The sequence below is a fragment of the Poeciliopsis prolifica genome, unplaced genomic scaffold, assembly GCF_027474105.1.
Source record: "Poeciliopsis prolifica strain line A6 unplaced genomic scaffold, Auburn_PproV2 SCAFFOLD017, whole genome shotgun sequence".
In the NCBI taxonomy this organism is placed as follows: Eukaryota; Metazoa; Chordata; class Actinopteri; order Cyprinodontiformes; family Poeciliidae; genus Poeciliopsis; species Poeciliopsis prolifica.
The window spans coordinates 1,401,294-1,411,238 of record NW_026562392.1 but is presented as its reverse complement, the minus strand read 5'-3'; the positions used below and the strand labels follow the sequence as shown (position 1 = coordinate 1,411,238).

General features: G+C 39.6%; 1 protein-coding gene across 1 annotated transcript; it reads right to left on the bottom strand.

Annotated features, from left to right (window-relative positions):
• Positions 1-649: 649 nt before the first annotated feature.
• On the bottom strand, positions 650-9,630 carry LOC129367437 (NLR family CARD domain-containing protein 3-like). The gene is made up of 7 exons (XM_055041844.1): positions 9,465-9,630; positions 8,026-8,310; positions 5,711-7,508; positions 4,162-4,335; positions 3,027-3,188; positions 2,042-2,085; positions 650-1,901 (listed from the first exon to the last, which is right to left on the bottom strand). Exons 1-7 carry the CDS (start codon positions 9,469-9,471, stop codon positions 1,381-1,383), a joined length of 2,991 nt encoding a protein of 996 aa, XP_054897819.1. The 5' UTR covers positions 9,472-9,630; the 3' UTR covers positions 650-1,380.
• Positions 9,631-9,945: the final 315 nt, after the last annotated feature.

Here is a 9,945-nt window from a genome sequence, read left to right as displayed (position 1 = left end):
ACAATGAGAAATTTCCAACAACAGTCTCAAGCTAATTGGCTCATTACCTAACACAAGTTGCTGTAGCCTTTACACTCTAGTAATGTTACTTTTACCTTTTGAAAGAAGTGTTTTGAATGTACAGAATAAGTTCAGACAGAGTTCACAAAGGTCACCATGCTACAATGAGCTCAGTACGGAGAAAACAATGTGCTAATACAAGACAAGATAATAAGCGAGGGAACTGCAGAACTATAAGTTTGTGGGAGATGTAGGGAGTTCAACAAAGGTCGAATGCAGCATGCTGACTGAGTGGGAGACTGAAGTGGAGAAACAATAACAAGACTGTCCAGGGTTGTGATGCTATAGTTATTACAAAGTTGTTGGAATTATGAACAACTTCACTAGTAAATAAGTGTATTTCAGTTCTTCACCTTCCTGAGGTTCATTCACATGCAAAAAACACATTGATTCTACTAATAAAGTTGTTTTTAGCACTTCACATATTGCTGGACTATTTACTTTATGATTTCTAACCATTTCCATGGGAATTTATACTAGAAACATTTTGGATTCAAGTTTATTTAACATCAGACTTAGTCTCTTTAGTAATTGCGTAAGGTATGTGTCACCCAGACTAAATTCATATATTGGACACATAAGCGAAAACTTATTTATTACACTGGGTTTATTTATAAAATAAACTGATTCACAAGAATATCCATATGTTTCTCACCTCATCTTTACAGAAGTGGAGTGGACATAAGGAAGAGTCACAAAACGCCTGTTTGATGCATCAAAGCATCAAATTGGTGCGCTAACATGTCACAGGCAAACTTTATTGGCCATGCATCAATAAAGTTGGCTCTGGTAACAAGACCTTACCAACAAGACCTTTATGCCAAATGTCTTTTTTACCTCAGGACACCTGGATTTACTGCTTTTAAGAGAAATTTGGCTGAATTTGGGTGATGTAAGCCTCTTCTGGTTAGTATCAGTTTAACTCATTAACAGACTGGGGCAGAAGGTTAAAAATGTTTAAATTGCCAGCGACCATAGCTGACCTACTCCCGACCTTTGTGGACTTGTCTTCAGGTAACCTATGAACAGTCAGTTCTCAGATTTCCTGAGAGAAATTATGTGGAGGTCTGAAGCTGTCTTCATTAGGTGGTATGTGTCCCAGTGGATGTTTGCAGAATCTGAGCTTAAGTAGCTTCTGTGGCATCAGCAATGATGGCGCCCAAACACAGAATGCTAGCATGAGAGTCCAGGCCCTCTGAACAAAGCAAAGTGTAGGCTTGACTAAATGAGAAAATGTTGGAGTGAAGGAGACGCATGTAGAGACTGAACTATCCGTTCAACAGTAAGAGAGTTTCTCTGACAGAAGGAGACTCTTTAGATTCAACACAGAAACACTGAGGAACCAGAACTGAACCAGAATCCTGGATAAAGAGGTTCTGTGAATGTGTTGTGGAAGGTGTGAAGGTGGATCAGTGAGTTAGAGGAGACTCTGTAGAATGACAGAATACCAGCAGGACAGTCCACATATACCGCCACCCTGTTAGAGACAACAGAGGAGGAGACAACTGTTTCTGTGAATTTGTGCCAGACAGAGTAACCAACATCAGAGCATCTCAAACTCCAGGACAAATCATTCCATCCAAACACAGTGCCATCTTGAATTCCTTTCCTCTTGATTCTTCTGTAACTCACTGATATAAAAACTGCTCCTCTCCACTCAATCTCCCAGTAATGGCAAGCAGTCAGGCTGTTACTACACAGCAGCTGAGACCAGTCATCAAATCTGTCTGGATGATCAGGATATGACTGAGAATCCTCTTCACATGTCACCTTCCTGTTGTCTTCAGACAGTGTGAGCTCTCTGTGCACTGTGTTTGTGTCGATGGCGAGTTGACATGAATCTGATGAAGAGAACAAACACAATCCAGCTGCAGCTTTTCATCATTTACTAACACCTGCCTGATGACTCCTGAATGACAGTTTGAAGATGGTTAAATGTGAACTGCTTTGTTGTCATGAATCAAATGGAAAACACACTTACACATCCTCAGACCTGGTTTCAACCATCGGACTCCAGCAGGCTTCCTGAAAGGAGGAGGAAGGTCAGACCATAAGTTCCTTTCAGCAAATAAACATGGACATTATAATAATTCATTTCAATTCAATTTACTATATTAGGTCCCCAAAGGGCAATTCATTTACAGCAAGTAGTGGTGACTGCCAACACATTCACACAAGCCTTTACACAACAATTGATAAAATGAAGATAAGATGATCCATCCGAGATGCATGTTAAAAATAAAAATAATAAATACATATTTGGATATTAAACTGAGTGTGTAGAGCATGAGTGGCATCTAAAGTGACTTTTTGGATGTGGATACAGAGTTGGACTTGAACAGGTCCAAAATGTCATTCAGTTGTATTCTTTTGGTTTTTCTGCATATTTTGGTAATACCCCATAAGTGGTAACAGTTTGTCAAATTCTACAAACCAAACCAGTGAAGAAAAGGGAAAGTGAGAACAGATTTAATGAAACACTTTCATAAAAACACAATCAAGCTCCTGAGCTTCCAGAGGAAATGCATCCTCTGGTGGGCTTTGCTGCAGATTCAGAATTCTTATAAGAAATGTATCAATATAATTGATAAATCATATGATAAATGCCCATCCCTAGAAAGAATTATTGTTTAGTTAGAAAAGTGAACCTAAACAGATGCTACATGAAGCCACAGTCTGGTCAAAGGGATCAGGGCAACATTTTGAGCTTGGTCACACCCTTAACCCTCACCCCTGGAAAACGCAATGGAACAATGCCACATGAACTTTCAGCTGCATGATAAGGGGTTAAAAATAAAACAGTGAAGAAATGATGAACTAACTGCTGTCTGTTCCAACTGAGAAACTAACGGCTTATAAGAGTTATTAGAAAATCCCCAATTTAGCATTTAAGCTATTTTAAATGTATGAACAAAGAATATTGTTCCTCCATAAAACCCAGAAGAAAGATTTTGATTAATTCTCACCTGAATATCTCCAGCGTACCGTTTGAACCAGACAACAAGTCCAGCCTAGAATCTTGCAGGTTGTTGTTCTGCAGGTCAACCTCTCTCAGACAGCACGACTGGGAGCTCAGAATGGATGACAGAACTTCACAAGTTCTCTCTGAGAGTTTACAGGATCCAAGTCTGAGAAGAAAACCAGTCAAAAGAACAACAGACATGTAATTTGTACGTTTATCTTTGTCTCAGTCCATGAATACATGTTCTGTATGATCTCTTCTAACGATGCTTGCAGGCCTCCGCCAAAGGGTGCCCAGGAGATCAGCTCCAGGACTGTAGGTTTATGTGCACCTGCAATTCATCAGTCTAATCACACCCTGCTTAAAAAGAGATGGTTTACCGGTCATTTGAAACTTGAGTACTATCTACTGTTGTTTTTTATGGTCTTTGTCTGGTCTCCAGGTCATGGTTCTTCCTGGATTCAATCCTGCCAGATGATCATCGTCATCATAAGCAATTTATTTTGTATAACTTCAAATGTTCCTGCAATAGTTTGTGTGCTCGGTACAGACCTCCTGGTTCCCCAAGTCGTCTTCCAACCTCAGATAATCACCAGTGCACATTTCCTGTGTTTGTAACTAAACTTAATTTTACTGATTTTATTTCTCCTGAGAGTGGGTGCAACACCTAAACAAAATTATGACAGGTGGCATCTGGGAATGTATTTTAACACCTCTTAACCAGAGGTGACACCATTAAAAGAAGATTTTAGGATTGCTACGGACACTAAACCTGCCACTCTTGAGAATGGCAGGGTCCGATTACTCACTCTCCTGAGTAATCGGAGCACTTAGGACAGTGACTCCAACACTGGAAAGATGACGCCAATGGATACCTGGAGAAACATCTGATATCAAGTCCAGAAGAGCTCAGATTAAGGAATAGCTAAGATATTAAGAAGAACGCTCAAGGATTCTGGTGGAGGACCCGACCAATAGACGAAGTGCCACCCAGCCCCTGAAATCAATTGACGCCTTTATCCTAAACCTAACCAAGAAACGACACCTCTTCATGTGGGATCTGGGTCCATATGTGGTACTAGAAAAATGGTGCTTACATTGTAGCAGAAGGAAGGAATACAGAAAGGAAGGGAACAAACCTGAGAGTTTCCAGTTTGCAGTGTGGACTTTTCAATCCAGAAGACAACAGCTCCACTCCTGAATCCTGTAGGTTGTTGTTACTCAGGTCCACTTCTGTCAGGTTAGAGGACAGAGAGCTGAGAACTGAGGCCAGAGCTGCACAGCTTCTCTCTGAGAGGTTACAGTCCTTCAATCTGATGAGATGGAGATCAAAATTACTGAGAAAAATGAGATGGCATGAAGCAAAAGCAAAAAAAGTATTTACCAATACTGAAAAAAGCTCTTTAATAAGAATGAGTCAAACTTAAGAGCAGAGGAATGCATGTCAAAACCCTAAAACTGAAAAAAAAGGGATTTCATCAAATCCTTCCATGTGGAAAAATGGAATTTTGAATGATTATTTAATCGGTAAAGATTGAGCTGCAAATGCGACTCTATGGTCTTTTTTGTGAAAATTCCTGCAGATATTTCCAAACAGTAAATGATGTATTCACATAATATTCCAGACTGAACCAAATGATATGTAGTTACTTGTCTTTCACCCACCGTGTCATGAATAGTGAAATAAAAATGATAGAAACAGAAGTGAAGTAGTTATTAAAGAAAAGAACAAACAGTAAAATTCCATTAATACAAATTCTACTGTTTTTGGATAATAAATACATTTTCTGATGCAGGACATTTGCTCTTCATTACATAATTCCTGTAGCCATGTTGACAAGGTGGGGCAACAGCAGTTCAGGACGTAAGGTCAAAGGTAGCTTTGGCTAGAATGCAGTTTACCACCGTTAATGTGTGCATGAATGACTCTGTTGTGTAAAGTTTTATGCAAGTTCAGGACATTTACCAATGTAAGTCTACTTAACCCTTGAAGCTCTTTAGGGATCAAAATGGTTTTAGTTTTGATTTCTTTACTTTTTTAAACAGATAGAGATCAGAGATTGCTCATAAAACTGTTCCACTTTTATGAGGGGAAACTTTTTGTTTCCAGATTAGAAATCTCAGACACATCAAATTTTTAAAAAGTGTACATAACAAACCCTCAAATCAACTTTTTTTTTTTTTTTGCAGATAAACTGTCTAAGTTTTGACATTCTAGTGTTTAGCTCCATATTAAACAGACTCAGTGCTGGCTTTAGGATGTAGCAGTTGAAAATGGTATGGATTTATGTTTACATAAACATTCGAGTATAAAAGCATCTCACTCAGACTCATGGCCATGCGTAATGCAAGTCAGAAATTGGAACAGCAATGTGGAAACAGTGGAATGGGTCTCTTCTGCTCTGACTACTGGAGACAATCCTTGCAGGATGGACGGACTGACTGCAGTGCTCAAGGTCGCTCTCAACGTTCACTCAGGACACAGCAGAGCAAACTTTGTAAGGTTAGGATTTTTCAGGGGCGTTTCTTACACTTCAACAACAGTTACAACTTTGTTATTGAACACATTCTAAGAAACGTGACAATTAAACATTAATATTTATGTTTTCTAAAATGTCTGTAGTCAATACACAGAATCAATGGTCATTCTTTTCTGGTTTTAGCTCCTGATCAAAAGCCAGTACTTACTGAACTTTCTTTGAAGCTTTGATCACTGGTATCAGTCTGAGAAGAGCCTCCTCTGAAGCATTGTATTTTTTTAGGTCAAAAACCTCCAGATCTTCTCCTGATGACAATAAGATGAAACCCAGAGCTGACCACTGAGCTGGAGACAGTTCATCTGTGGACAAACTTCCTGAACTCAAAGACTGTTGGATCTCCTCCACTAGAGAACGATCACTCAGTTCATTCAGACAGTGGAACAGGTTGATGCTTTTCTCTGCACACACATTCTCACTGATCTTCTTCTTGATGTACTGAACTGTCTCCTGATTGGTCTGTGAGATACTTCCCGTCTTAGGAAGGAGACCTTGTAAGAGAGTTTGATTGGTCTCCAGTGAAAGACCCAGGAGGAAGCGGAGAAAAAGGTCAAGGTGTCCATTTTGACTCTTTAAGGCCTGGTCTACAGCACTCTGATGGAGCCTTGTTAGATTAAACTTACCAGTCATGTAATTAACTAAATTTCTAAATCTGGATGGTTGGTCTTCCATTACGTTACATCTTGAGTTAATGAAGGTGAAATGGACATAGAGAGCAGCCAGAAACTCCTGAACGCTCAGATGGATGAAGCAGAACACTTTATTCTGGTACAGACCTCTCTCCTCTTTAAAGATCTGTGTGAACACTCCTGAATAAACCGAGGCTGCTCTGATATCGATGCCACACTCTGTCAGGTCTGATTCGTAGAAGATCAGGTTTCCTTTCTGCAACTGATGAAAAGCCAGTTTTGCAAGAGACTCAATTATGTTCCTGCTCTCTGGACTCCAGTGTGGATCTGTTTCAGCTCCTCCATCATACTTGACCTTCTTCAGTTTGGTCTGAACCACCAGAAAGTGGATATACATCTCAGTCAGGGTGCTGGGCAGCTCTCCTCCCTCTCTGGTCTTCAACACGTCCTCCAGAACGGTAGCAGTGATCCAGCAGAAGACTGGGATGTGGCACATGATGTGGAGGCTTCGTGACGTCTTCATGTGGGAGATGATCTTGCAGGCCTGCGCCTCATCTCTGAATCTCTTCTTTAAGTATTCCTCCTTCTGTGGGTCAGTGAAGCCTCTGACCTCTGTCACCATGCCAACATACTGAGGAGGGATCTGATTGGCTGCTGCAGGTCGTGTGGTTATCCAGAGGAGAGCAGAGGGAAGCAGTTTCCCTCTGATGAGGTTCGTCAGCAGAACATCCACTGAGGTGGACTCTGTGACATCAGTCAGGATCTCCTCATTGTGGAAGTCCAGAGGAAGTCGACTCTCATCCAGGCCATCAAAGATGAACAGAACCTGGAAGTTTTCAAAGCTGAAGATTTCTTTGGTTTCAGTAAAGAAGTGATGAACAAGTTGCACCAAGCTGAACTTTTTCTCTTTCAGCACATTCAGCTCTCTGAAAGTGAATGGAAATATGAACTGGATGTCCTGGTGGGTTTTGTCTTCTGCCCAGTCCAGAGTGAACTTCTGTGTTAAAACCGTTTTCCCGATGCCAGCCACTCCTTTTGTCATCACTGTTCGGATTGGCTCATCTTTTCCAGGTGGGATTTTAAAGAAGTCTTCTTGTCTGATTGTTGTTTCTGGCCTATGAAGTGTCCTGCATGCTGTTTCAATCTGTCTGACCTCATGTTCATCAATCACCTCTCCAGTCCCTCCATCTGTTATGTAGAGCTCTGTGTAGATCTGGGTCAGAAGAGCTGGACTTCCTGCTTTAGCAATCCCCTCAAACACAGACTCGTACCTCTTCTTCAAGGAGGGTTTAAGTTCAAGTCGGCACTTCTCCACAGCCCCTGTAAGTCAAAAAAAAAGAAAAAAAAGAAAAGGGTTTGATCTGTTGTGTCTTCTTAATTATAGTCACATTATAATCCAGTTTTTGAATGAAACGTATTGGCACATATTCAATTTGAATGTTTCAATGAATTACTTCTCTTTAATTTGTTGATTGTCTTAAATATAATCTACAGCAATTTCCTCTACTAGAACCACTTGTCTAAAGATTTCATGAGACTTTGCAATAACATATTTAACATTTTCTCAAACGAAACATTCTACTTTTTTCCCGACATTCTACATTTTATGCAAATTTTTTTGCATAAAATTTGGTAGAGCACCAGACTAGGTCAATAGTATTTCAAACAAGAGGCTAATGTGGAATACAAAGCCCCAATAAATGCACACACACACACACACACACACACACACACACATACAAAATGTGTGTGTATACATAAACAAGAGCCTTTTTTAGCCGCTTCTTAAGAAAACCATTAAATAAAGAGCCACCGTTACAGAATTATGTGAACTTACCTTCTGTGCAGGATGAAGCAGAACATAAACACAGGTCAGAACACAAGTATGGATCAAGCTCTGTGAGGTGATGGATTGTCTTTGTGCAGGCTTGATCCCCTTTTTCAATCACAGTGTTGAATAAATCTCTTGCTTTATTGGCTCTGACTGAGCTCTTCTCAAGTATGGACTCTTTCTCCAACTCATTCAGGACACCATCTCCCACAAGAGCTTCAACCAATTGGGTGATGTTTTCTGATGACAACCTACTAACCAAATCCCTCTTAATTCTTTTAAGTTCACTCACTGCAAAAAGGAATACAGGTATAATTAAGACTTAAATGCAAAGACAAAATAAAGCATGAAACTATTCAAATTTTTGTTTTTGCATGTCAAGATATGTTGTGGTTGTTGTTTTCTGGAGTTCTACAAAACAAAATAAAATGTGAAATATCATAATCACTCCATATGCTCAGTTTACGGTTTACTTTCATTTCTTGCAATTGTAATCAATTCAGAAATACTGTATTAATCCCAAGGAGGGATTAAATGCTGCTGTTGGTCATTTAATGAAAGAGTTATTAAAGCTGAAGATGAGTGTGAGTAGGAAAGATCTGTAGTATTACTGGAGTATTGTACTATCAGAATGAATTTAAAGAAGCATCTGACTGAAGACACTCAGTTTTTCTAAGACAGTGTCATGAAGTGGACCGTCAGGTTTGTCCATAATCTTCTTGATTTTAAATAAAATCTTGTGGAGATGTCACCGTCATCTCCACAGTAGTCCCCAGAACAGAATCAGATTTCTTTGAAATCTATCACGAAAACCTTCAAAGAAATCAGACCTAATCAGTATGAGTATCAGTATATAAATATATATATTCATTCTGCGAAGGTGGCAGCTGCAACAAAAGCCAGAAGTTGACACTACTCAGCCCTGGCAGTTTCCAGATGTGCAACCATAGTTTTCCATTGCTATGACTATTTACACTGTTTCCATTGCTCTGCCCTCTTTCAATTCCAGGTTCTTTAAGTTCCTGTTGTTTCCAACCATGTTTGCTCAACAGAAAGTGCCAAAAATAAAAGGATCATTAGCGTTTTGTATTTACAAAAACAAAGCAAAACACTTTCAAACTGTGAAATAAAACAAAACCATCAAAGTTTGCAAAGAAGACGACACGGCTACTGAAAGCCACCCGATCAACTGGAAACCAGAAATCCTCAAGAGGAAAAGATTCTGAAGATTTTGTTTTTTATTTATTTCATCTATGTTTTTTATTTATTTATTTCATCTATGATAATTCACAGCTGAATGACTTGTTCTTTTCAAACGACATTATTCCTAATTAATTTATTAAGCCTCCTTAAATTTATGACAAACACCTTCATGTAGTTTTCTTTTAGGTAACTTGGTGAGTTAGTCTTAAATTTACTTTATTAAATAAATCTCAAACAGGTACCTGACATATTTTGACGTTCTACTGCCGTCTTCGTCAGATGTGCCCCAGCTGTTGTTCCCAGAATAAGAAGACCTCAAATCAGCTGTATGATGACCTCTGCAAACAGGAAAATCACGACAAGGACTGAGAAAAGGCCGAAATAATCCACTGAGAGGACAATAACAGCGTTTTACCATGGATTTAGAGGCAATGACGAAGCAGGAACAGGCAAATACACCTGCAGAGCATGCGCAGGACAAACAAGGCGAAGCCCCGTGTCGGTGCGCGTATCGCTTTAAGGAAAACCACGTGACCGATTCAGGCGTAGTCATTGTGTGAACGCGCCAAATTGTGTTTATAAACAAAAAATGTATCGACATGTTTGTCGATACATTTTGTTTTGTTGGATGGAGATAGTTTGTGTTGTTGGGCTTGTCATCGAAAACTATGATCAACCCAGAAAGAGGAAGTTTTCTCCAGTGTGGATCATTTTGATCTTATC